Genomic DNA, 25,895 nt, shown 5'->3' on the forward strand with positions numbered 1-25,895 from the left:
TTGGGCAGCCCCGATGGCTTAGAGGTTTAGCATTCAGTCCAAGACATGATCCTGGAGACCTGGGATCGAGTCCCACATCAGGCTCCTTGCATGGAGCCTGCTTCTCCCTCTGCCTGTGTCTCTGCCTCTCTCTCTCTCTCTCTCTGTGTGTGTGTGTCTCTGTCTCTCATGAATAAATAAATAAAATCTTAAAAAAATAAAATAAACATTTTATTTATTTATTTGAGAGAGAGCACAAGCAGGGGGGAGAGGGGCAGAGGGAGAGGGAGAATCAGACTCCCCACTGAGCAGGGAGCCTGACATGGGGCTCGATCCCAGGACCCCAGGATCATGACCAGAGCTGAAGGCAGACGCTCCACCGTCTAAGCCCCCCAGGCTCCCCCGCTGTGGACTCTGAACATTTTAAAGGACCCTATTTTGACTTACATATAGTGGTTTGGGGTGTCATCTTGTACAGTCTTAACGGCTGTTCTGGGTGTAGAGACACACTCATGTGAGGTCCCCCCAGTCTGCTCCCAGCAGCATGTACACTTTGGGTCACATGTGCACACTGCTTCCATGTCGGTCCCTTTGCCATCGCTGCTTTTAAGAATCCTGTCGAGTGTCAGCTGGAGTTCTCGTTTGTTTCAGTGGTCACACATGCCACCGGGCACTCAGGAGGAGGAGGAGTGCCCATCATTGTGCCCATCCCTCTGCCCTTCCTGTACTCTTTTCGCCCTCCCAGGCTTGTGGGGTGCTCTGCTGGTGCTGGAGCCTCCAGCGCCCCCTCCCTCAGAGCACACTTCCCATTCCTTCCTGTGCGCCTGCCTTCTCCCATGAGCCTTGCTTTCAACACTTGAAGGCCTGTCGCAGCTTCCTCCTGGCCTCTGGCTCTGGACCAGAAGCGCGCTGCGGTTCTCCTTGGCAGTCCCCATGGGTTTTGTGTTCTCTCTGGCCACTGCTGTGACTTTGTCCCCAGTGCTCACAAGTTAGAGGTCAAGTGTCTGGATGTGAATTTCCTTGGATGTATCATATTTGACCGTCCCTCAGCTCTTGCATCTGTAAGTTTCTATCTTTTGCCTATTTGGGGAGTTTCAGCCATCACGTCTGAATACTCTTCAACCGCCCTCTTTACTGCTCTTCTTCTGGGACTCCAGGTACATGAGCAGGGTCTTATGTTGTCACCCCGCACGGTCCTCAGCCTCTCTTGCCCAACATCTTTCTTGTTGTTATTACTCAGTTGAGTACATTCTGTGGACCCATCCCAGCCTCACTTGGATGTCCTCTGTCATCTCTGGCCACTGATAAACTGCTCAGCAAGTGCTTCCTTTCAGTGATTCTATATCGTTCCGTGATCTTGGTTTGTTTCCATTTCATAATGTCTGTTTCTTTGCTGACATTTTCCATTTGCTCCAAAAGAAACTTATTTCGCATGGCACCGCTTCCATGATGGCTGATTTAAAATCCTTATCAGGTAATTCCAGCATCTTCACCTTAGTTTTGGCATCAGTTGATTACTTTTTCTTATTCTAGTTGTGACCTTCCTGGGTCTTGGATTCTTCCTTGATCTTTCTGGCGTGACAGGTGATTTTTTGTATTGCCTCCTGAACAGTCAGGCTATTACATTCAGATTTTTTATTTCAGCAGGTCCATCCTGTCTGTGCTACTCTAGTGGCCTGTGGCTCCAGTGACAATAGTCCCTGCTGGGCCATCCTGGGCCCTAGGAGTACTTCCTGGGCTGAAAGCCTGCTGTGGGCTCCCCCTAGCCAGTGCTACCACACCACCCCTAGCCTTGGGGCTTCTCAGTGGGGCAGAGGGGCGGATGATCCCGGTGGGGAAGGAGCGGGCCTCCCCCTGACCCTCCTAGAATTGTCAGTGGGACTCCAGCCCCACATGGGGATGAATATGTCCGTCTGGTCCTCCTCCTGGGAGCAGACTGGGGCCCGGAAACGTGGTCAAGGGCCCCTTATGTCAGCAGGGCTGACAGGCTGTTCCTGCAGCCCTGGGGACCCTCGCCACATCACCTCACTCTTCGTGTGTGAGAGTTGTGTTGGGATTGTGTGTCTTGTGTCTACTGTCAGGAAGAGCAGACAAGCCGAGGCCACCCTGCCCAGACCAGAAGCCCCTCGGGGCACACGGAAGGGCTTTTGGTTTCTGGGAGGTTGGTGCGGGCCGGGTGGTCGCGGTGCGCAGAGCAGAGGGAGCATGAAGGTCTCTGCCAGGGCAGCCGGGCTGTGGGGAGAGGCAACCGGAAGGCGAGAATGAAGGTGGATGCAGAGGGTCCCCAGCAGGGGAGAGACGCTCCATCAGCGGCTGGGGGGTGCAGGGTGCAGGGCCGGGGGTGGGCGCCCGGGTGGCCGCAGGAGACAGGGTTGGGGAGACGCCCCGCCCCCGCCCGCCGCCGCCGCCGCCGCCGCCGCCACAATGAGCGCTCTGATTCCCTGCCGCCGCCCAGCTCGGGGGGCACAATGTTCCTGTGTCTCGCGGAGCCGGAGCCTGGCACTGGGCGGGTGCGAGCGCGGGAGGCGGGGCGGGGGAGGCTGGGGGTGCTGGGGAGGGGAGGGGGGGCGGCGGCCCAGGCCCAGGAAGGCGTGGCGCTCCTCTTCCTCCGCCGGGAGCCCGGGGGAGCCCGGGAGCGGGGTTCGGGGTGCGCGGACCGTCCGCCCTGCTCCCCGGGGGCTGCCTTCCCCGCGCTCCAGCCGCGCCGGCTCCCGTCCGGTTTCCATGGAGCCGGGAGGCGGTTGCCACGGAGACCGACGTGCGACGACCGGCCAATCAGCAGGGAGCTGCGGCTCCAGCTCACCTCCGGGATGGAGGCGGGGGCGCGGGAGGCCGGGCCCCGGGACCGCGCCGCCACCTGCCCCGCGCCCGCGCGCCCGCCCGCCCCCCCCCGCAGAGCCGGCTTCGGGTGATGCTCCCTGGGGTCCGCCCAGCCTCCGGCCGGCCCGGGCCCCTCGCGATCGGGGAGGAATGCCGCGGGAAAGGCGCGGCGGCGCGGCGGCGGAGGAGGGCGCCGCCGGAGGGCGCCGCCGGGCGGGGAGGGGGCCCCGCACCCCCGCTGCGCTCCGCAGTGCTTGGGGCGCAGGCGCACGCTCCTCCGGGGCGCCAGGCGGGCGGGGCGGCGTGACGTCAGCCGCTGGCCTCCCCCCTACTCCCCGGCCGAGGGGCGGCGGCCGCGCAGGCTCCGCCGGACGGACACGCGGACGGAGCGGGCGCCGAGGGACGGGCGCACGGCCAGGCCATGCCCGGGGAGGCCGCGCGCGCTGAACCGCTGCTGCCGGAGGCGGGCGGGCCGGGCCCCCAAACAGGTGAGGCCTCGGGCTGGGCCCCTGCGATCCTGTCGGCGGCCCTGCCCCTGCCCCTGGGTCCCCGTCCCCGGCCGGTCCGCTCCGCCCCCCCAGCCCCCACCCCCGTCTGGTCTCGGCCTGCGCTCCCAGCCATCCTGACCCCTTCCCCTGACCCCTTCCAGGCCCAGCTCTGGACTGCGGGAAGGGCAGGGGGGGCTTGCGAGCATCCCGGGGGCCCGTGGCTCAGGCCCGTAGCCCGCCCTCCAGGCTCCGCGGCCCCATTGTCTGCGAGGAGCTGCGGGCCAGGCAGGCCTGAGGCTCTGGACCAGAGGCGAGGGGTTCTCAGCCTCTCCCCCAGCCCCGCCGGGGACTCGCCCTTTAGATGCTGCAGCCGCCCGCGGCCAGCGACTGGGGTCTTGAAAGGAGCAACGGGGCTGGAGCTGGCGCCTGGGGTGGCCAGGGGGCCGGTCCCCGAGGGCGGGGGCAGTGCCCGCAGCCTTGGAGATGCTAGCTCAGCAAGTGTCGGCGGAGTGGAGGCGTCTGCCCAGGTCTGGAAGGACCAGGGTGGCCCAGCAGGAGGTCAGCGGTGACTCCTGGAGGGCCAAGGGCACCAAGCCCTGCGCATATCACCTGGCAGTGTCACTGACCAGCACAGCACTGGGCCGGGGCCCTGGCCCCCTTTGGCCTCCGGTAAAGTGGGTGGAGGCTGTGCCTGCCCAGACCCAGCATCTCAGGCTGGCTCTGCTCAGGCTGCTTGATGACCTTGGGTGCTTACAAAAACCTTTTGACCTTTGGCTTCCCTTCACCACCTCCCTTGGCCTGGCTCTGGCCTCTCCCCGCCCCAGGGCAGGCGGGCAAGGGTACCACAGGCTCAGCACCTAGAGCCTGTGTCCACCCCACCCCACCCACCACACCCACCTCCGGGCGTTGGGTGTATGGCACGCTGCAGTGGCCCGAAGGACCCTCTTCTCAAGACCCCCCTGGCCTCTCTGAATCCCAGCAGGGGGCCCAAGGGGGCAGGACGCTGCCCCTTCCTAAAAGCTTCACCTCTAATCAGATACTCGGCTTTGCAGACAGACCCCTGAGGCCAAGAGGTCTCTGTGGGGTGACCGAGGGTGAACATGATAGAGCAGGAACCTCCCCAAGAACAGAGTCAGGGTCTAGGCAGCCCTGGGACCCACAGCCCTGGGGCCGCTGCCACCATGAAGAGGCCTGGCCAGTCTCATGATCCCGCAGCCCCCAGGGCCCACGCCCACAGCTGCCCTCTTTCCCACAAATCCCGTCACTGCCAGCACCAACCCCTGCAGCTCAGCCTCCGTGGGACCCGTGGCCTGAGGACACACCCGCGGTGGCCCTGCCTCCCCTCCTCTGCACCAGCCCGGCAGCTGGAACCCAGGGCAGAGCCGGATGGCTCCCTGAGAGGCTGGCCTCCGGTGTGGGCAGCAGGGAGGGAGCTGAGGCAGGGAGGTGAGACCCCTGTGCACGGGAGGTGTGACACCTAGAGTGTTCCAGAGCCAGCGGGGTGCAAGTGCCCTTCCCCTGGGAGCTTCTGATGCAGGTCAGAGAGGTCACCAGCCGAGCCCAGCACAGACTGCGGGCAGGGGGCCAGCCAGCCGGTGTTGGTGGAGACAGGTGCTAGCCCCCTGCCTGCCGAGCCTCAGACACCACCCCACCCCCCGGCCCCAGGCTGTCCCCTTGGGTTCGGGCTCCCAGAGGTTCTTTGGCTCCCCGAGGATGTCTTCCCTCCTCATGGCCCTCTCTTTCCACAGAGTCGTCCTGTGATGTGGCCGCAGCCACCACCCCAAGAGGGGACCGGCTGGAGCACTGTGCCCTGACCCCCGGACCCAGCGCCCTGGCCCTGGAGTTTCTGCCCAGCAAGCCGGGTACCCGGCCCCCGCCAGAGGGAGCCAGCTGGGATGCAGGGCCGAGCGGCACCCCTTCAGCCTGGGCAGTCCCCGCAGAAGGCAGCCCTAACCTGGGCCCCCCCGAGGCCCGGCCCGCCAGGGGTCCTCCCCCAGCCACCCTGGAGCCCCGGATCGTGATGGGCGAGGAGACCCTCCGGGTGCCCCTGCTGCCCAGGGCAGCCCTGCCAGAGCTCAGGGACCGGGAGGGTGGGCACCCCAGCCTGAACCCACCCCCCGCGTTGTGTTCTCAGGGTGACCCTCCTGTGCCTTGCCCTGTCCCAGACCCTGAGTCCTACTTCACGCCGCCCTCCACCCCCACCGAGACCGCCTCTGCCCTGCTCCTTGGCCCCGGGCCCCGCAGGGATGCCCGGGACGCCCCGGCGGAGCCAGGGGACTCGCCACCTGCCTCGCCCTCGGGCTCTTATATCACGGCAGATGGGGACAGCTGGGCCTCGTCCCCGTCCTGCTCCCTGAGCCTGCTGGCCCCGGCCGAAGGGCTGGATGTCCCCTCGGGCTGGGGCTTCTCCCCACAGGGGTCTGTGGCAGATGAGCAGGAGCTGCCCTACACGGGGCCCCCCGGCCCCCCATCCCCGGAGTCCAGCATCTCAGCCGACAGCAGCTCTTCCTGGGGCCAGGAGGCCCATTTCTTCGAGCTGGACTTCCTGGCCAACGACCCCATGATCCCCGCCGCCCTCCTGCCCTTCCGGGGCAGCCTCATCTTCCAGGTGGAGGCCGTGGAGGTGACACCAAGGGCCCCCGAGGAGGAGGAAGAGGAGGAACAGGAGGAGGAAGAGGCCTCTGTCCCTGGAGGGGATGCTGCTGGGGAGGGCGAGGACGACAGCACGTTCGCCTCCTCCCTGCAGTCCCTGTCCGATCTCTCCATCACCGAGGGCATGGACGAGGCCTTTGCCTTCCGGGACGACACCTCAGCGGCCTCCTCCGACCCCGACTCAGCCTCCTACGCGGGGGCAGATGACGAGAGGCTGTACAGCGAGGAGCCCCACGCACGGCCCGCGGACCTGCTCCACGACAGCCCTGGCGAGCCTGCTCCCGCGATCTGCGAGGAAGAGGCCAGCCGAGCCACCGGGCGCCAGGCCCCGGGTGCCAAGGTCGCCGGGCCAGGCCAGGGCTCAGGCCAGGCATGCGCTGCGGCCGAGGCCCCTCACACCCCGCAGGAAGCCCCGGATCTCACGGGGGTGACCACTCAGGCCTGGGGGCAGGCGCTGGGCTCCATTCTGGGTCGGGGGCCTGCTGCCGCGGGCGAAGCTCAGTCCCTGCAGGGGGATGAGCACACGGCCTTAGGCCCAGAGCCCCAGACTGCCCCAGCAGTGGGGGCCCTCCCACCAAGCCCCGACTCTCTGCAGCACCTGGAGAGACGGGCGGGCCCAGACCCTGGGTCTGCGGCCCCGCCCCTACCCCTGCAGGTCGCGGGCTTCCCCTTGGGCCGGGGACCCGCCGCTGAGGCCAAGCTCCAGACCTGCAGACGGATGCAGGCTGCACACCATGGATGGAGCCTGTGGCCACTGCAGCCCGGCAGGAAGGACAAGTGACCTTGGGGCTGAGGCCAGCATGTGAGCAGAGGGACACAGAGCCTCCGGCCTGGGAGCAGGTCCAGCTGGATGGCCTGGAGCCAGCTGCAGACACGGGGGCACCTTGGGCCTCATGGGGAACTGCAGGCCCCTCCAAGCCTGCCACGGAGCCCCCAGAACACCCGGAGCCTACCACCAGGGCCCTACAACACCTGGAGCTTTCCATGGCGGCCCCAGGACACCCAGAACCTGCCATGGAGGCCCCAGAACACCCAGAGCCTGCTATCGAGGCCCTAGAACACCCAGAGCCTTCTACGGAGGCCTCAGAACACCCGGAGCCTTCCATGGAGGCCCAGAACACTTGGAGCCTGCCACCAAGACCCTAGAACTCCTGGAGCTTTCCATGGAGGGCCCAGGACACCCGGAACCTGCCATGGAGGCCTCAGAACACCCAGAGCCTGCTATCGAGGCCCTAGAACACCCAGAGCCTTCCACGGAGGCCTCAGAACACCCGGAGCCTTCCATGGAGGCCCCAGAACACTTGGAGCCTGCCACCAAGACCCTAGAACTCCTGGAGCTTTCCATGGAGGCCCCAGGACACCCAGAACCTGCCATGGAGGCCCCAGAACACCCAGAGCCTGCTATCGAGGCCCTAGAATGCCCAGAGCCTTCCATGGAGGCCCCAGAACATCCAGAACCTGCCACGGAGGCCTCAGAACACCCGGAGCCTGCCACCGAAGCCCTAGAATGCCTGGAGCTTTCCATGGAAGCCCCAGAATACCCAGAACCTGCCATGGCGACCCCAGAACACCCGGAGCCTGCCACCAACACCCTAGAACTCCTGGAGCTTTCCATGGAGGCCCCAAGATACCCAGAACCTGCCACGGAGGCCCCAGAACACCCGGAGCCTTCCACTGAGGCCCTAGAACGCCTGGAGCTTTCCATGGAGGTTCCAGAACACCCAGAACCCGCCATGGAGGCCCCAGAATGCCCAGAGCCTGCTACCAAGGCCCTAGAATGCCTGGAGCCTTCTATGGAGGCCCCAGAACATCCAGAACCTGCCATGGCAGCCCCAGAACACCTGGAGCCTGCCACTGAGGCCCTAGAATGCCTGGAGCTTTCCATGGAGGCCCCAAGACACCCAGAACCTGCCACGGAGGCCCCAGAATGCCCAAAGCTTGCCACTGAGGCCCTGGAATGCCTAGAGCTTTCCATGGAGGCCCCAGGACATCCGGAATCTGCCACGGAGGTCCCAGAATGCCCAGAGCCTGCCACCGAGGCCCTAGAATGCCTGGAGCTTTCCATGGAGGCCCCAAGACACCCAGAATCTGCCACGGAGGCCCCAGAATGCCTAAAGCCTGCCACGGAGGCCCTAGAATGCCTGGAGCTTTCCATGGAAGCCCCAGGACACCCAGAACCTGCCATGGAGGCCCCAGAATGCACAGAGCCTGTCACTGAGGTCCTAGAATGCCTGGAGCCTTCCACGGAGGCCTCAGAACATCCAGAACTTGCCAAAGAGGCCCCAGAATGCCCGGAGCCTGCCACCAAGGCCCTAGAACATCCAGAGCCTTCCGTGGAGGCCCTAGAACACCCGGAGCCTGCCACTGAGGCCCTAGAACACCTGGAGCCTTCCATGGAGGCCCCAGAACATCTAGAACCTGCCACAGAGACCTCAGAATGCCCAGAGCCTGCCACCAAGGCCCCAGAATACCTGGAGCCCACCATCAAGGCCCTAGAATGCCTGGAGCCTTCCATGGAGGCCCCAGGACACCTAGAACCTGCCACGGAGGCCCCAGAATGCCCAGAGCCTCCCACCGAGGCCCTAGAACATCCAGAGCCTTCCATGGAGGCCCCACAACATCCAGAACCTGCTACCAAGCTCCAAGAACATCCAGAACCTGCCGCGGAGGTCCCAGAATGCCTGGAGCCTGCCACTGAGGCCCTAGAACATCCAGAGCCTTCCATGGAGGCCCCACAACATCCAGAACCTGCTACCAAGCTCCAAGAACATCCAGAACCTGCCGCGGAGGTCCCAGAATGCCCGGAGCCTGCCACTGAGGCCCTAGAACATCCAGAGCCTTCCATGGAGGCCCCAGAACATCCAGAACCTGCTACCAAGGCCCTAGAACATCCAGAGCTTTCCATGGAGGCCCAGAACATCCAGAACCTGCTACCAAGGCCCTAGAACATCCAGAGCCTTCCATGGAGGCCCCAGAACATCCAGAACCTGCTACCAAGGCCCTAGAACATCCAGAGCTTTCCATGGAGGCCCCAGAACATGCAGAACCTGCTACCAAGGCCCTAGAACATCCAGAGCTTTCCATGGAGGCCCCAGAACATCCAGAACCTGCTACCAAGGCCCTAGAACGTGCAGAACCTTCCATGGAGGCCCCAGAACATCCAGAACCTGACACGGAGGCCCCAGAATGCCCGGAGCCTGCCACCAAGACCCTAGAATGCCTGGAGCCTTCCATGGAGGCCCCAGGACACTCAGAACCTGCCATAGAGGCCCCAGAATGCCTGGAGCCTATCACCAAGACCCTAGAACGTCCAGAGCCTTCCATGGAGGCCCCAGAACATCTAGAACCTGTTATGGAGGCCCCAGAACACCCGGAGCCTGCCACAGAGGCCCCAGAACACCCGGAGCCTGCCACCGAGGCTCTAGAACATCCAGAGCCTTCCACGGAGGCACCAGAATATCCAGAATCTGCCATGGAAGCCCCAGAACATTCGGACCCTGCCATGGAAGCTCCAGAACATCCAGAACCTGCCACAGAGGCTCCAGAATGCCTAGGGCCTGCCACAGAGGCTCCAGAATGCCTAGAGCCTGCCACGGAGGCCCCAGAACATCCAGAACCTGCCACGGAGGCCCCAGAACAGCTAGCGTCAGCCCCAGAGGTCCCGGAGTGCCCAGGGGCTGCGGCGGAAGCCCGGGACCCACCGAAGGCTGCCTCTGCCCGGGAGGAAGCAGCGGAGGGTCCCCCGGCGCCCGAGCAGGGAAGCCGTCCCGGTGCCCGTGTGCGCGCTGGAGCCCGAGCTGAGCCCCGCTCGGCCCCGGGGGAGGCCCCAGGGGGTGAGAGTCCAGGGGCGCGCGGCCTGGAGCCGGTCCCCCAGGGAGCCGGGAAGGCTGCGGGGCAGCGTGGCCCGGGGGCGCATCCCACGGCTTGGCCCCGGTGTCCCGGCGCTGCGGAGGTGGGGCCGAGGCCGGAGGGCGGCTGCCGCCCAGAGCCAGTGCCCAGCCCGCCCGCAGCCTCCGGGCAGGAGCCCGCGCCAGGCTCTGGCGGCGGGGAGAGGGCACGGGGGATCCGCGGGAGCCCCGGGGCGGCAGCGCGGTTGCCAGAAGCCCCAGCCGGGCCCTGGCCCGCGAGCCCTGCACCCCCGGGGGCCCCGCAGAGGCAGCCCTGAGCCCCGGGGTCCTCGGCGCCTCCTGCCCCTGCCGGGGCCTCAGGGAAGACTCGGAGGCCGGGGAGCCCCTGGCGGGCACCCCGCAGGCACCAGCCGCCCTCTCAGGGACCCCGGGACCTCTCGGGGCTGGGCCGAGGGGGGGCCTCCCACCCCCTGCCGCCCTCCCTGGCCCCAGGATAGCCCCGGCGGGGGACACCCATGCCAAAGACCGGGCCTGGCGGACCGCGCCCCCCTGCCAAGTGCCTCCTGGGCCTCGGGGCCCCCCCGCCACCAGGCAGCAGGCTGACCAGGACAGCCCAGAGGAAGGTGAGGCCGGGCGGCAAGTTGTCCGGAGCAGGGACCGCGGGTGGCAGGTGGGGGCCCGGGTTGCGGCCGTCCTCATCCCCCCCACCCCCCGCACCCAGACTCGCCCCCCAGGGCCCCAGGATCCGGCCCGCACTCGGACAGCCATGGGGAGTCGTCAGCAGAGCCGGAGGAGCACGACGCCTCGGGGGTACAGCCGGCGCAGTGCCCAGCCCAGGTGCCCGGCCCGGGGGGGAAGGGGACACCCCTGGGAGGGCTCCCTGATGCCCCGCCCTCAGTTCCTCAAACCCCGTCCTCCCCAGGCACCCGCAACCGGTGGCAGCGAAGAGACCGTGGCCAAAGCCAAGCAGAGTCGCAGTGAGAAGAAGGCCCGGAAGGTGGGGGGGGCCGTGGGGCCGCTGGGGAGGGTGCAGGAGGGGACCCTTCACCCCCAGGGGCTGATGATGCCACCAGTGAGGCTGTTGGGCAGTGGAGGCGCTAGGGCCAGAGCCTCCATGGAGATGGTACACCCGGCACCCCACTGTCCCTGGGGGCCAGTGTCCCCGGCTTGCCCAGAGCCCACAGAGGGGCCCCCAGACTTGGCGGGAGAGGCTTCAGCCCCTGCCGGGATGCTGCCACCCCTCGGGGCCGGCTCCTTCCCGCCTCGGCCTGGGACCCCCCCCCAGTGCCCAGGGTGAGCCTGCCGTGTCCCCAGGCGATGTCCAAGCTGGGCCTGCGGCAAATCCAGGGGGTCACCAGGATCACCATCCAGAAGTCCAAGAACATCCTGTTTGTCATCGCCAAGCCCGACGTCTTCAAGAGCCCAGCCTCCGACACCTATGTGGTCTTCGGGGAGGCCAAGGTCTGGTAGGGGTGGGGGGGTGGGGGGGGTGGGGGCCGGGGGCCGGCCTGACCGCTGTGCCCTCCCTGCAGATCGAGGACCTGTCGCAGCAAGTGCACAGGGCTGCTGCCGAGAAGTTCAAGGTACCCACTGAGCCATCAGCCCTGGTGCCTGAGTCTACGCCGGGGCCGCTGCGGAGGCCAGAGGAGGAGGAGGAGGAGGAGGAAGAGGAGGAGGAGGTGAGGCTGGGGCACCGCGGGGTGGGGGGTGGGGGGTTGGGGCCTTCCGGGGGGCGGCAGCCCTGGAACCTGCCCGCCTGCCCCCATCCAGGTGGATGAGGCGGGCCTGGAGCTCCGGGACATCGAGCTGGTGATGGCACAAGCCAACGTGTCGAGGGCCAGGGCTGTGCGGGCTCTGCGGGACAACCAGAGTGACATCGTCAACGCCATCATGGTGAGTGGCCACCCTCAGCCCTGCCGCCCACCCTGTTGGGCCCCCTCTTAGCCCGCACTTCTGCACCCTCCCGCAGGAGCTCACCATGTAGCTGCGACCGCCACCCACCGCTACCGACTGCCACCGACCACCGGCCCTGTCCCCGCCCCCGGCTCTGCTGCTCAATAAACGGGTGTGTCCCCTCAGCCTCTGCTCTGCTCCTGCTTCCGGGCTCGCTCGGGTCTCAGGGGACTCATGGTGGGGCCCCTGGAGGGTCAGGGGGGCCTGTCCCCGGGCGCCGGAGGGTGCGGGCGATCCCAACCCAGGCCGGGGGCAATCCGGGTCCCTAGGGGTAGGTGTCCTCCTCCTTGTCCCCAGAGGGCAGGGCTGTCCCCACCAGTCCCCGAGTGGGGGGGGCCCTCCTCGTCCCCAGAGGGCGGGGCTCTGTCCCCACCTGTCCCTGAGTGGGGGGGGGTTCTTCCTCCTTGTCCCTAGAGGGCAGGATCTGTCCCCATGTGTCCCAGAGTGGGGGGCTCTCCTCCTGGTCCCCAGAGGGCGGGGCTCTGGCCCCCACCATGTCTCCAGAGGGTGGGATCTGTCCCGTGTCTCCAGTATGTGGGGGTTCACGTAAGGTCCCTGGAGGGTGGGGGTCCTCACCCTCCCCACCCCAGGACCTCGGTGCCCCACCTGCCCAGAGACTAGACTGTCCCGTGGCTGTGGCCCAGGGCGTGGGCCTGGGGACTGGCTTCGGAAAGGGACTCCCCAGAACCAGGGGCTCTAGGGCTCTAGCCACGGAGAGGCATTTGTTGGGAGCCCTCCTGACGCCCAGCTGTGGAGGGGCCATCCATCCCCTCCATATTCCCTCTTCTCTGAAGTCCAGAGATCCGCTGAGTGGGAAAGGCACCCCTGGAGGGGACGAGGCGGTCCCTGCCATCCACACAGGACATGCGGGCCAGGCCCCAGGATGCGGCCCCACTGCTACCGCCCCGCTGCAGCCCGAGACCGAGGGTGGCTGGGGAGGGCCTGGCCAGGCCTGCCCGCCTTGGCCGTTCCAGATGCTCCCAGGGCAGGAGGGCCAGGGGTCTTGGCTCACATCCAGAGAGCCACTGCACGGGCCCTAGCCCTGCCAGCCTGGGCCCACTGCCAGCTCCCGGGGGGGCTGTGGCCAGAGCCACGTGAGGGGCTTCTCCTCCCATCCGCACCTGCCACCGGCCCCACACGGCCTCTGTCCTCCTGCCCCGGGGCCCCCACACCCACCCTGCTCAGCCCAGGGCTCCCACACATGCTGCTGGGGGTCTCCCAGGCCAGACGCACCCTCTGGTCCCCCAGGTGCCAAGAGCACAGCAGGGGCCCAGCCCAGGGAAGGCCTAGAACACAGTGCCCCTGCGCGCCCCCACCGAGCCCAGGACCCTGGGCGTGCTGGGTGGGGAGGGGGACCCGTGCTCTGGGTGGGGGTGGGGGTCCGGGTACAGTGGAGAGCACCTGTGCTGGCAGACGGAGCAAGGGGGACTCATCGAGGAGCAGGAGGCCAGGCGTCCTTGGGAGGACGAGGACCCACACTCGCACCAGGGCCCAGGTCACCCGCTGCCCACCCTGCATTTTCAAAGGAAAACCCCAATGCCGTCCCCTGCGTCTGCTGCCCGGCTCCCACCCGCAAGATCAGAAGCACGCTGGGACCAGAAATGAATCATTCACATGGCGGTAAACTTGTTTGAAGGTCTCTGAGAGTTTCGACAGCATCGTCGTGTGCAAAACCGAAAGGACCCCCGGGAGCCCTCCCGGAGGGGGCCACGGGCACCAGCGCCCCGGGGCAGGTCCTTCACAGTAGAGGGAGCGCCGGCGGGCCCTTCCCGGCGCCATCAGGCTGAGTCCCGGTCCATGCTGCAGCCCAGAGCCTCGATGTCGTTGCTGATATCCGAAATCATGCGGTCCCACTCGTCCCCCTCTGAGGGTGCGGACTGGTCGTCGGAGCTGCCTGTGGTCCTGTTCCCAGTGCAGGTGGAGGTGGAGGCGGAGCTCAGGGCCCGCCGGTACCTGCCGAAGCTGTCAGTGATGATGCCTCGGCCATCCTTCACCCCGATGGTCTCAAGGAAGTTCTCGAAGTGCTGGCTGTCCTTCTCCGGGATGAAGGGCCGCAGACCTGAGGACACAGGGTGTGCTGGATGCCATGCTTCTGGGGGGCTGGGCCGGGGAACAGGGGGCTGCATGTCCCTCCCTTGGTCCTGGCGGAGCCCCACCCACAGGCCCTGGAGTACAGAGCAGAGGGCGCAGGCCAACCACTGGGCACCGCCCGCTTCTACGGGACAACAACACAGAAAGGAACACGGGGCGGGGCCCTCGGACCCAAGCCTTGACCACACGACGGACCCTGGCGGAGAGGTCACAGGGTCACCAAGAGCTCAAACTGGACACAGCACGGCAAGCCCTAGAGCCCCATGAGCAGAGAGCCCTTGGGTGGCGGCTGACAAGGGTATAAACCCACCCTCGGTGGAGGTTGGGGAGCAGAGCCGGAGCCTCCAACAGCCACCGTCAGCCAGCCGAGTTCCCCAGGCTCTGCACACAGGACACACAGCCGCGCCACCATCCTCAAGGGTGGGGGCAGGTGTGTGGGGTCCTGGCCACCCTGGCTACCCAGCTGCACCATGGTGCTCATTTCTCAGGGCCCAGCTCTCAGCCAAGGCCGGTCTTTCCACCCAGTAATGGGGTCCACTTCTCTGCCTGTCAAACTCCTGGCCACCCACCAAAACCCTCTCGGGTGCCGTCTCCTCTGGGGAGCCCCACCCTGGCCCTCATTCCGGGGCATCAGCCCCTGGCTTCCCCGCAGTCTGGCTCCCACCGGCGAGCTCTGGTCTCTGGCCAGAACCCCCACACTGCAGCCACGCCGCCTCAGACTCACCGAGCAGCAGGAACTTGCGGCTGTCCCCATACAGCTGACGCAGGTTGATGCAGAACTCGTGCACAGACGCCCCGTCGCGGTAGTCGTGCAGTAGCGCCGCGAACTGCTGGATCTCCTGGGAGGACAGCTTGGTGCGCAGCTGCAGACAGCGGAGCAGAAGGTGGGGGGTGAGCGCAGCACCACGCACCCACAGCCCACCCAGCGGCACCCCGAGTAAGGAGCCCAAGCAGGCTGTGCCCCCAGGGCTGTGCACTAGCGCAGAACCACATGAGGGTCAGCGGCACGCGTTGGCTAAGCAGCAAGTCCCAGGGCCAGGCTCGGCTGTCCCCGCCCCCCACAGGGCAGGGCCGCACCGTGAGCATGTAGTCCTGTAGCAGCTCGGTGGCAGTGGCGCTCAACTCGCTCTCACTGACTGTCTTGGCGTGGGGCACCATCTGCATGCAGAAGGACGAGGGCGAGATGCCGCCGGGGTGCACACACTCGGGGAACGCGCTGCAAGGACAGGAGCCATGGGCACGGGGCTCCGCGCCTCCACCCTGTGCCCGCGTCCGGCTCCCCACAGGCACCCAGGTTTGGCCAGGGCGCCCAGTGTGGATGGCATGGCTGATGGGGGCAGGGGTGGCAGGCGGGTACTCACAAAGTGCCCAGGTCTGTCTCATATGGCTCCTTCACGTCCACCTTGGTGGAAGAGTCGTCTGTACAGAGTGGGGAGACAGGGGCGCCTGGTCACACAGGGAGAGGGCACCGAGCCCACCAAGGGCACTGGCGGCAGGGGGGCTGCAGGCCTCCTAGGTTGGCCCATAGGCACCACCCACACATGCTCCTCTGCAGGGCTCACGGTGCGGTCTGTGTGATGCTCTGGTCTCTGGAGAACGCACCAAATGGAGCGCTGGGGGGGCCCTCTCCCCAGCGTGGCCAAGGATGAGAAAGCGCCCCTGGTGGCCGCCTGCGGTGTCCTTTAGGTGAGGCACAGGATCCCAGAGCCCCTGCAACTGGCCCGGCCGCAGGTGCTGACGGCAGAAGCCACCACCACGGGCAGGTGTGACCGCCCCCCCCCACAAGCTCCACGCAGCACAGCTGCTCCCCAAGGACAGAGGCAGGACCCCCATGAGCCCGAGGCCCCCGCACCAGCAAAAAGCATGGCCCACAGCAGCTACCCAGGGAACGTTGGCCAGGACCTAAGGTCCCCACAACACAGAGCAGGACAGCATCAGTGTGGCTACTGGGCCCTGAGAGAGGGGTGAGGAGGGGGTGAGGGGACTAAATGAACCCCTATAAGTAAGGCGCCTCCCAAAAATGCTCCACAGACACAGAGAAGGTGGTGGCTTCCACACGTCCACTGCCCGGGCAGCCTCGGTCCCCGGACAAAGCCCTCATCAGAGAGCAGTGAGGTCTGGGGGCTCCTCCCCACAGCACCCCCTAGCCCCCGGCTCTCTGATCTGAAACAGGTGAAGTGACCTTCGTTGAGGCGTTCCCTCGTCCCCACAGTGATGCAGGAAGCCACCAGGTGGGGGACATGGACCTCAGGGACTGTCTGCCCACACTCACATACCGCTGTGCAGGGACAGGTGGTGGGTGGGTGTCGAGGCCCCGTCGAATATGGCTCTGTCCAGGAAGTCGATGGTGGACTCCGTGTACACAATCTGGAAGACCTGCCCCAGCAGGGAGCACAGTTCCTCCGCAGCGACCTGCCATGGGGACGAAGCTGGGTCTTCCTGGGCAGCTTTCCTGGGCACCTGGCTCCTCAGATGCTCAACCAGCACCAGAACCGAGGGCCCATTGCCTCCCACCGCCCCCCAGGGGAGCAGCCTATGTCTGGGAGGCTCCCTGGACTTCAGGGGCCAGGTGTGTCAGCTGCCAGCCCTCCTGTATCCGCCCACCTGGCCCCCCAACGCCCCCCAACGCCCTGCCCCGCAGTGGCCCCAGGCTGGGGGACAGCGCTCCCAGCATGGCACACAGCTTCAGGCCCGCTGTGAAGGCAGACTCCTATCTGGGCAGCTCTGCCCCCGGATATGGGGCAGGGACTAGAGGAGTCCGCAGGGGCGGGCCAAGAGCCCAGCGCACCCCCCAGCACTGCCCCGCTAGAAGGTGGGCAGAGCCGAGGAGGGGCACTGACCTAAGGGAACCCGAGGTGGGAGTCCCTGCTCCAGTCTTACACAGAAACCGCACCAAGAAGCTCCTGGAGGCTGGCAACCCTTAGGTAGCTAAGGGGGCCTCAAGCCCTAACCCCCCACTCCCAGGGCACGGCTTGGGGTGCAGGAGACCACCCCCATCAGCACTGGGGAAAGGGTGAGGTCCCTGGAAGAGAAGGCACCAGACTCAGGGAGCAGGGAAGGGGCTTTAGCAGGGCCTGGGCAGGTGGTGGGCTGGGCCCTGCAGGTGGGAGGAGCCCAGAGGGTTGTTGGAGGGGCCTCGATGGGGTATGGGCGGGGGGCTAGCTGGGCGTGGGCGGGGCCTGGGTCAGAAAGGTAGGAGGGACCTGGGTAGGTATGGGCTGGGCCTGGATAGGGATGTGGGCGGGGCCTGATTGGGTGTGGGCGGGGTCTGGGTCAGAAGGGTAGGAGGGGCCTGGGTGGGTGTGAGCGTGGCCTGGATGGGGAGTGGGAGGGGCCTGGGTGGTGTGGTCGGCCTGAGTCAGGGAATGTGGGCGTGGCCTGGGCATGTGGACGGGACCTGGCCTGGTGGTGGACGGGACCTGGACTGGGGGTGGGGGGTGCTGGGTCCCACACTCTACTCACCTTGCTCTCAGTGGCCAGGATCACCAGGCAGCAGGCCTCCACAGGTCCCACTCCACTCTCTGACAGGGAGACCGTGGTGAGGCCTCTGGAACTTTCTGCACACAGACTCTGGCTGGGGGAGATGCCAGGGTCCTGGGCTGAGAAGTCAACAGTGCAGCAGGTCAAGGCAGGTGTGGGAGCCGGACAGAGGCTCAGGGCAGGCGGCCTGCCTCCACCGTCACCCTCACCCTCCTTGGCCACCTGCTCCCTGAGAACCACCACCCCACGGGGCCCTCCCGCATCCCTGCCACTAACGATAAGGGTAACTTAGGCCAATATTCAGCTGCTTTTGGCCTGCACACGAGAAGGTACAACCAGGGTTCCACTCGCAGGAACCATGGGCATGAACCCCTCCTGACAGACAAGGACCCTGAGGACTGGGGGCCCCAACAGCCAAGCCCAGGGGCGGGAGAGGGGCAGAGAGCCCGGCCCCTGTTCCTAACATCCACACACTGCCTGGTCGGACGAAGGGAGTGAGCCCCCCGCCCCCCCGGAAGCACCAGCTCGTGCACTCAGTGGGTGGGGGCACGGGCGCTGAAGTGGTCTCCAATCCCCCTGATGCTGGGGCACCCCGGGCCAAGCCCACGTCGGCCCGGAGAACACCTGTGGCTCAGACGCAGCTGGGAGACAGGAACTCAGAACAGGTATGCCTGCAGAGACCGGGGCCTGGCACCCCCTGAGCCCCCAAACGCAGCAGTCAGACCGCAGGACCACACCGCCCATGGCCCTGAGCCACAGGCCCTGAGCCCATGAGACGTGGCAGGTCCACACGGCAACACGGGCAGCATCAACAGCACACCAGGTCTCAGAAGAAGTACCCAGAAAGGCAGAGCACATCTCTTGATCCTGGTCAGATAGTCGGGTCTGGGGGCCTGATTTTGGACACGGAGGGCTGAATAAAATACATTACTAACACTGATTTTACCTGCTTCCTCCTTTTTTTTTTTTTTTAAAGATTTATTTATTTATTCATGAGAGACACAGTCTGAAAGAGAGGCAGAGACACAGGCAGAGGGAGAAGCAGGCTCCATGCAGGGAGCCAATGTGGGACTTAATCCTGGGACTCCAGGATCATGCCCTGGACCGAAGGCAGGTGCCCAACTGCTGAGCCACCCAGGCGTCCCTTCTTCCTCCTTTTAACGTGGCCACCAGCACATTTTAAGCAGCTCCATGGCAGTTGTCGAAGAAGCGGGGTACACAGTCCCGCCAGTTGTCCCCTGGGCCCTGCGGATCCCCGCCCCCGTCCTCCTACACCCACAGAGACCCTCCATGAGATGTCTGCACAGTCTCCTCCGCCCTCCCAGCCAGGCCTTCCACATGAAGCCTGGGCAGCTGGACGGGACCCCAGCACATGCACCCCAGGCTGCACTACCCCAGGCAGTGGCCCCCCAGATCCCAATGGGTACTTCGGGCCTCCTGCAGGACCACCCATCCTGGGTACAGGAATGGGTGGGCACCGCGGCCCACTGGGAGGCAGTGGCAGGGGCGCTGCCACTTGCCCGGCCGCCCTCCCCACGCTGGGCTCCTCCGCCAGCCACTCAACCTCCACACTCCATTACCCCATCAGGGAAGTGGGAGACCAGGGTCCTCATCACAGTTCAGGTGGAGGTTATGCCAGGTAATTATGTTCCAGGCCTTCTGCCAGTTTGAGCCAGTTTTGAAAATTAAAATGGTTACATCGGGGATCCCTGGGTGGCGCAGCGGTTTGGCGCCTGCCTTTGGCCCAGGGCGCGATCCTGGAGACCCGGGATCGAATCCCACGTCGGGCTCCCGGTGCATGGAGCCTGCTTCTCCCTCTGCCTGTGTCTCTGCCTCTCTCTCTCTCTCTCTCTCTCTCTCTGTGACTATCATAAATTTTAAAAAAAAAAATTTAAAAAAATAAAAATAAAAAAATAAAAAATAAAATAAAATAAAATAAAATGGTTACATCTGGGCCGCTGCACGCTGTTCAATGTAAATACTGCCCATCCTCCAACAGCGCCCATAGAGGGCAATGAGGGTTAAGCAGCACAGCGGGGCAGCCCCCATGGCGCAGCGGTTTAGCGCCACCTGCAGCCTAGGGCGTGATCCTGGAGACCCTGGATTGAGTCCCACATTGGGCTCCCTGCATGGAGCCTGCTCCTCCCTCTGCCTCTGTCTCTGCCTCTGTGTCTTTCATGAATAAATAAATAAATCTTTAAAAGAAAAAAAGGTTCCTCTTGACTCAGAACGTCTCGCAGACCAGGAGCAACGCGATGGCTTGCTTTGGTCTTTGTACCCAGCTCTTAGAAGCCTGTGGCCAAGGGCAGGGCCCAAGCAGGAGGGCCTGGCACAGCACCCGCTGCTTATGACCCCTGGGTCACTGATGTCCTCTGACTGAGGCTGACCTCAGGTAGGAGGGCCCTTCTTGGATGCAGCAGGCAGCAGCAGCTGACCCCACACTGGACAAACTGTCTCCAGAGCTCCATTAAATTCCCAGACTCACTCGTGCAAAGACACAAGCTGCTCCTGCCGAGGACCCCTCGGCCCTGCCTCCCAGATCCGTACCTGTCTTCAGGATCACCAGGTGTGAGGCGTCGTCCCGCACATAGGACACAGCGGCGATGTCATGGATGGGAACCCTGAGGATGGTGTCCTCCCCGTCTCGCCAGGCCAGCTTGACGTTATAGGCAGACAGGCTGATCACGGCGTCGTGCTCCTGGGTCAGGTGTCCAGGGAGCTGGTGGGCTCTCTGGAAGGGAGCATGGTGCATCAAGAATGCCGGCCCAGTCACAGCCCCTGGGGACCTCCCATCAAGCACAGGCCAGCACTGTCCCTACAGGATGGCCACGCTGGCTCTGGGAGCTCTGCTGCCTCTGGAGCAGCTCTTATTCAGACCTATGGTATGTGGTTTATGCATCTTGAAAATGTAAATTCTGAAAAGAGCCCAAACCACAAGGAGCAAAGTCTGGAGCACAAAGTTCACATTCAGACAGGATTGGTCTCTACAGCCCAGGAGCCAAGCACACCCATACTGTGATGGGACAGGGTCACCCTCCCCGAGCCGTGAAAGGCCCAGGATCAGAGGACCAGGAGCTGGTGTCAGGGTCAGAGGTCAGGGTCAGGGGCTAGAGCAGACTAAGGGTCAGAGGTGGGGGTCAGGAGGTGGTACAGGCCAGGGGTCAGAGGTCAGGGACAGAAGGGTGGGGTTACCTTTGCATTGTCTATGAAATGCAGGATTTCAGTCCTACTGGAGGGATTCAGGTATCCTGGGATGGACGTCAGCTGGCCTAAGTACTGTAAGAAAGCGAGGAGAGAAGCTGCGGTAAGAAAGGGAAGACGAGGGCACCTCAGTGGCTCAGCAGTTGGGAGTCTGCCATTGGCTCAGGGTGTGGTCCTGGAGTCCTGGGGTTGAGTCCCGCATCGGGCTCCTTGCATAGACCCTGCTTCTCCTGTCTCTGTCTCTGTCCTCTCTCTCTCCCTGTGTTTCTCTCCTGAATAGATAAATAAAATCTTTAAAAAAAAAGAGAGAAAAGGGGGATCCCTGGGTGGCTCAGCGGTTTGGCTCCTGCCTTTGGCCCAGGGCACAATCCTGGAGTCCCGGGATCGAGTCCCGCATCGGGCTCCTAGCTTGGAGCCTGCTTCTCCGTCCTCCTGTGTCTCTGCCTCTCTCTCTCTCTATGTCTATCATAAATAAATAAATAAATAAATAAATAAATAAATAAATAAATAAATAATTAAAAATAAAATAAAATAAAGAGAAAGGGAGACAAACCCATGTAGTCATGGACACAGGGAGCACGGCCTGGCCCCTGCCTTCCACCACTGGGCCTGCAGGCCGGGCTCGAGCAGAGGCCGCGCTCCCCAGGATGTGTTGCTCAGAATCCTCGAGGTCTGTCGGCCCGGGAGCTGCTCCCCTGCTCCCTGCTGCGCCACATGACAGACCAACAGACCAGCAGGACCGAGATCCATATGGCAGCGGCCCGGCCCCAAGGAGCGCTGCTGTCCCAGGATCGGGCACCCCAACTCCAGCCAGGGGAGGCCGAGGGAGAAGTGCGTGCGGCCCCACCATCCAGGGGCACCACCTGCCCGCAGGACAGACACACCAACAGACAGACGGATCATAGCCCTCGGAAGTGCGGACAGGCGCGAGCGCGGCGCTGACCGCGGCCCGGGACAGCAGCACCACCTTCACGAGGAAGGGCTGCAGCACGGGCTTCCTGGATGACGCCAGTGACACATGGAAATTGCAGCCGCCCCAAGCCACGGTCACAGGGGCCGCGGACGGACGTGCTGGGGTGGCCTCGAGATGGGCCGGTGGGAGCCTCCCAAAAGGGAGAACGAGGGGGAAAGAGCCTGAGGAAGGCGGCACAGGAACAGGAGCTCCTCAGCCTGTGCAGGAGCTGCCCTCCCGGCCTGGGGCTGGGCCTGGGGGCTGGGGGCTGGGGGCTTGGGGGCTGGGTCTCAGGGCCTGGGGCCCGGGGGCTGGGGGCCTGGGAGCCTGAGAGCTGGAGCCTGGGGGCCTAGGGGCTGGGGGCTTGGGGGCTGGGGGCCAGGGGCCTGGGGGCTGGGGGCCTGCAGCTCAAGCAGTGAGCAGCCTGCCGCACTCTCGGCTCAGTCCTTCAAGCAAAGGAGAAATAAAAACTTTCTCTGACAAACAAAATTTGAGGGATTTTAAGATTTATTTATTTTATTTGAGTGACAGCAAGAGAGCGTGCACTCAGTCTTAATCTTGGCGTGGCGAGTTCAAGCCCCTTGTTGGGCACAGAGCTTATTAAAATTTTTTTTAATGTTTTTTCAAGTTTTATTTATTTAGGTAATCTCTACACTCCACATGGGGCTCCAACTCACGCCCTGAGACTGAGCTGCACGATCTACCAACTGAGCCACCCAGGAGTCCCAGGAAACCCACTTTATTTTTTTAGAGGTTCTTGCAGAATTTGCAAGTCTTTTTTTTTTTTAAAGATTTTATTAATTTATTCATGAGACTCACAGAGAGCGAGGCAGAGACACAGGCAGAGAGAGGAGTAGGCTCCCTGCGGGGAACCCAATGCAGGACTCAATCCAGAAACTGTGGATCACGCCCTGAGCTAAAGGCAGACCTCAACCGCTGAGCCACCCAGGCATTTGGAAACCCACTTTAAAGAGGAGCCTTATATAACAAAAATACTTCTCTAAGAAGATGTAACAGTCTTTAACACATTTGTACATAACAGCAGAGCATCAAAATACACAAGGCAAAAATGGGCAAAACTGCAAGGAGAAAGAAATGAAGCCACAATTACACCTGGAGAATTCAACACCCCTATCAGAAATGGACAGATCCTGCAGGTAGAAAATCAGTGAGGACACAGGTAAACTCAACACCCTCAATCAACAGGTCATAACTGACATACGTAGGCTACTATATAATTGATATCTATACACAGCTGCAGGATATGCTTTCTTCTTTTTTTCTTTTTTTTTTAAGATTTTATTTATTTATTCATAGAGATGCAGAGAGAGAGAGAGAGAGAGAGAGAGAGAGAGAGGCAGAGACACAGGCAGAGGGAGAAGCAGGCTCCATGCAGAGAGCCCGACCTGGGACTCGATCCAGGGTTTCCAGGATCACGCCCTGGGCTGAAGGCGGCGCTATACCGCTGCACCACTGGGCTGCCCAGGATATGCTTTCTTCTTAAGCTCACATAAACATTCACCAAGAAACAGCACACACTGGGTCGTAAAACGCACCTTAACAAATTTAAAAGACAAGAAACCATGCACAGTATGTTCTCAAGTCACAATGGAATTCCCTGAAAGACACAACTGTCAAAATTCATACAAAATGAATTGCTTAATCTGAATAGGCATATGTTCTATTAACGGAATTGAATCAATAATTAACAACCTTCCAAAACAGAAAGCACCAAGTCCAGTCAGGTTCACTGGTGAATTCTAACACATACTAAAAGAAAAAATGATACCGATTCTCTATAATCTCTTCCAGAAAGTAAAAACAGAGAAAACACTCTAACCCATCCTATGAGGTGGCATGACCCTAGTGTCAAAATCAAAGATACTAGAATAACAGAAAAACTACAGATTAAGGGTGCCTGAGTGGCTCAGCGGTTAAGTGTCTGCCTTGGGCCGAGGGCGTGATCCTGGAGTCCTGGGATTGAGTCCCACATCGGGTTCCCTGCATGGAGCCTGCTTCTCCCTCTGCCTGTGTCTCTCATGAATAAATAAATAAAAATCTTCAAAAAAAAAAAACTTCATTTGCTAACAACTTTTGGAATCCTGAGGAACACGATCACATCCGTGAACCATCACTGCCGGTTCAGCACTTTGCTGAAATGATGATGCCCAGGCGCTGTGTGTGCAGGACTGCGTGGGGACGGGCCCCCCACTATATGGCCTGGGGGGATGATGTCACCCATCCCTTCCCCTTCTCTCAGCGCCACCATGCTTCTGCTCAGCAACCAGATCTCTGGGGAAGATTCCACTTTCTTCATAGGAAGGGGAGCCACCATTGGAGATTTCGTTCACTATAACATATTTCTTGGTAAAACAATATTTTCAATAAAAGAAGATTGCAGCTCTCGTCCTTGTTGCAGCCCTGGATGGGACAGGGTGTGCTCCTGAACAGCACTTACTGCACCGGGCTCGTCATCCCGCAAGGTTCTCTGGCCAACCCCAATCACCCCCATGCCCTAGCAGGCCAGCAGCAGCTGGCCCACACCCACCAAGGGGAAAGGGTACAGGGCTTGGGACCGACCACTAATCCCAGCACATCAAGGGCACGGCTATAGAGGGGTGAATGCGACGAAGCATGAGAGAGCCTGAGGGGACGTGTGACTAGCAGTGACATCTGCCCAAGGGCCCCGCCTCACCGAGGTGGAAGACGATATGGCCAGGCTGTCTTGGGCACCACTCACCCTGCCCCGCTCCGGCCACCATTAGGTACCACAGCCAGCGCAGAGGCATGCTGCCGAGCTCACGCTCCAGCTCCAAACACAGAAAGTGCTTCCAAAAATCACTGCTGACGGGACACAACAGAAGGCTGTGTTTATACCGACCCTAAGGTGGCGTCCAGACAACGTCCAGCCACCCCAGCCTCACTCGGCAAGATCCGTGCGGCAGAGCGGGGTCTGATGGAAAGGCAGGACTTCCACACAGGGACAGGGACACAAGGGTGGGTACCCAGTTTCTCCACACCCCAGGGCTGCAAAAGTAGCCTTTTCCTACTTGCTGAAAGACAGCTGACACCTCCTACACACACGTGCACACACACGTGTGGACACTGCTCACTCTTCTCGGGGTCCACCCCATCCGCCTGTAGCAGGTATGAGCCCATGACTGAGGACGGAACACAGATGGGGCAGGGGGTCTGCGGGGACCCCCCCACACACAGACATCCAGCTGCCAGCACCTCGACAAGAGCGAGGCCCGCATGGAACACAGCAGAGGTCGCACAGCGGCCATGGTGAACTGCAGGTGAGGCTCACAGGGGGGCCCACTGGATGGGTTCCCGCGTCAGACAGGGAACCTCACGCTCTGCTCCCTCTGCTCCTCGGGAGGGCCGGAAGGACACCCCACTCTGGAGAATGAGCAGCTCTGAGAGGCGCAGCTGATGGCAGGAGAGGCTCACAGAACTGGGCGCCGCAGAGCAAGGGGACAAGAGGAGGAGCGGTGCTGGGCAGAAGTGCCAAGCCTCGGGAGTAGCAGGCATGGCCACGGAGCGGCAGTGGGGTGCCGGCTCCCACAGCATGCGAGCCTGGGGCACCGCCTAATGCACACAGATGGGAGCAACACTGAGGGCACGGCTTGGGCACAAAGGCTCAGCTCCCTGACGCGGGTTCCAGACCTAGAAAGGTGGCCGAATGAGAGGTGAAGCCCCAGGAGAAGGCACCCGTGGGGCCCAGGGAGGTGTGCTGTGGAGATGCCCAGTTGTCCCAAAGGGATTAGCCTCTCTCCTGAGCCACCGTACCCTGGGGAACGGGAATTCTCTCCCAGGTCTGGAGACGATGTCAGCACCCCGGGCCCCAGATGGTCCACGAGGTCCTGCGGGGACAGGGACGCAGGGGCCAGACCCACGTGCACACAGTGCATCCTTGGCCTCCAGACCCATGCCCCCCTCGTAAGGAGGGGGTGTACTTAGCCTCCAGAATGCAGGGGCTACCGAGGTCCAGGAGGCCACGTGGCAGCCCCTGAAACTCATTCCGCTGCTGCCCCTGGCTATAGTTCCAAAGAGAGTGTCACCACCTGTGGCAAAAGCAGAGGCGTGTGCTGCCCTCCAAGATGGACGTGGCGCCGGGATGGCAGGCTCCACCCGTGGGCAGCCCGGCTCTGCAGAACCGGCGGGCCGGGGCCAGGGCCGGGGCCAGCACAAGGGAGCCAGACGGGCTCTTTGTGAGAACAGGTGAGCTCACGGCACAAACACGTTCCTCTCCAAAGCCACCAGGAGCCGTTCCCATCCCCTCCAAGAGGGACAGAAGCAGGGTCCCGGTCCTACCCTAAGAGCCACAGGAGCCCGGCACAGACGCACGGGGGCCTCCTTAGCTCACCATATGCACAGCTGATGGAAGGCAGAGGCCGGGCTACGCTCACCTGGCCAAGAACACGCCAG

General features: G+C 63.1%; 3 protein-coding genes across 5 annotated transcripts in view; 2 read left to right on the top strand and 1 right to left on the bottom strand.

Annotated features, from left to right (window-relative positions):
• The first annotated feature begins 3,127 nt into the window (after nt 1-3,127).
• NACAD (NAC alpha domain containing) lies at nt 3,128-11,861 on the top strand. The gene is made up of 11 exons (XM_055334764.1): nt 3,128-3,287; nt 5,036-6,716; nt 6,997-8,728; nt 8,878-9,717; nt 9,780-10,410; nt 10,509-10,624; nt 10,710-10,784; nt 11,102-11,248; nt 11,320-11,466; nt 11,558-11,680; nt 11,757-11,861. Exons 1-11 carry the CDS (start codon nt 3,221-3,223, stop codon nt 11,769-11,771), a joined length of 5,574 nt encoding a protein of 1,857 aa, XP_055190739.1. The 5' UTR covers nt 3,128-3,220; the 3' UTR covers nt 11,772-11,861.
• LOC129515619 (proteoglycan 4-like) lies at nt 6,731-9,794 on the top strand. Its single transcript, XM_055334570.1, has one exon. The coding sequence runs from the start codon at nt 6,833-6,835 to the stop codon at nt 8,882-8,884; it is 2,052 nt and encodes a 683-aa protein (XP_055190545.1). The 5' UTR covers nt 6,731-6,832; the 3' UTR covers nt 8,885-9,794.
• A 1,481-nt stretch (nt 11,862-13,342) lies between the features above and the next one.
• CCM2 (CCM2 scaffold protein) overlaps nt 13,343-25,895 on the bottom strand; it is a 45,507-nt gene continuing 32,954 nt past the window's right edge. For all 3 annotated transcript variants that reach the window (XM_055335393.1, XM_055335394.1, XM_055335395.1), the window contains exons 3-10: nt 20,504-20,587; nt 19,859-20,042; nt 17,294-17,430; nt 16,108-16,243; nt 15,193-15,250; nt 14,909-15,047; nt 14,556-14,694; nt 13,343-13,799 (exon numbers count right to left, since the gene is read on the bottom strand). In XM_055335393.1, the coding sequence (XP_055191368.1) occupies nt 13,519-13,799; nt 14,556-14,694; nt 14,909-15,047; nt 15,193-15,250; nt 16,108-16,243; nt 17,294-17,430; nt 19,859-20,042; nt 20,504-20,587 (1,158 nt within the window). In that variant the 3' untranslated portion in view covers nt 13,343-13,518. The remainder of the gene's footprint in view (nt 13,800-14,555; nt 14,695-14,908; nt 15,048-15,192; nt 15,251-16,107; nt 16,244-17,293; nt 17,431-19,858; nt 20,043-20,503; nt 20,588-25,895) is intronic.

The sequence above is a fragment of the Nyctereutes procyonoides genome, unplaced genomic scaffold, assembly GCF_905146905.1.
Source record: "Nyctereutes procyonoides isolate TBG_1078 unplaced genomic scaffold, NYPRO_anot_genome, whole genome shotgun sequence".
Classification (NCBI taxonomy): domain Eukaryota; kingdom Metazoa; phylum Chordata; class Mammalia; order Carnivora; family Canidae; genus Nyctereutes; species Nyctereutes procyonoides.

Bases quoted from the DNA above. Each gene is read 5' to 3' on its own strand.
- NACAD (XM_055334764.1), top strand. From the start codon at position 3,221: ATGCCCGGGGAGGCCGCGCGCGCTGAACCGCTGCTGCCGGAGGCGGGC. The intron at 9,718-9,779 runs GTGCGCGCTGGA...AGGGGGTGAGAG, and splicing joins GAAGCCGTCCCGGTGCCCGT to TCCAGGGGCGCGCGGCCTGG. The intron at 11,249-11,319 runs GTCTGGTAGGGG...CCCTCCCTGCAG, and splicing joins TGGTCTTCGGGGAGGCCAAG to ATCGAGGACCTGTCGCAGCA.
- LOC129515619 (XM_055334570.1), top strand. From the start codon at position 6,833: ATGGGGAACTGCAGGCCCCTCCAAGCCTGCCACGGAGCCCCCAGAACA.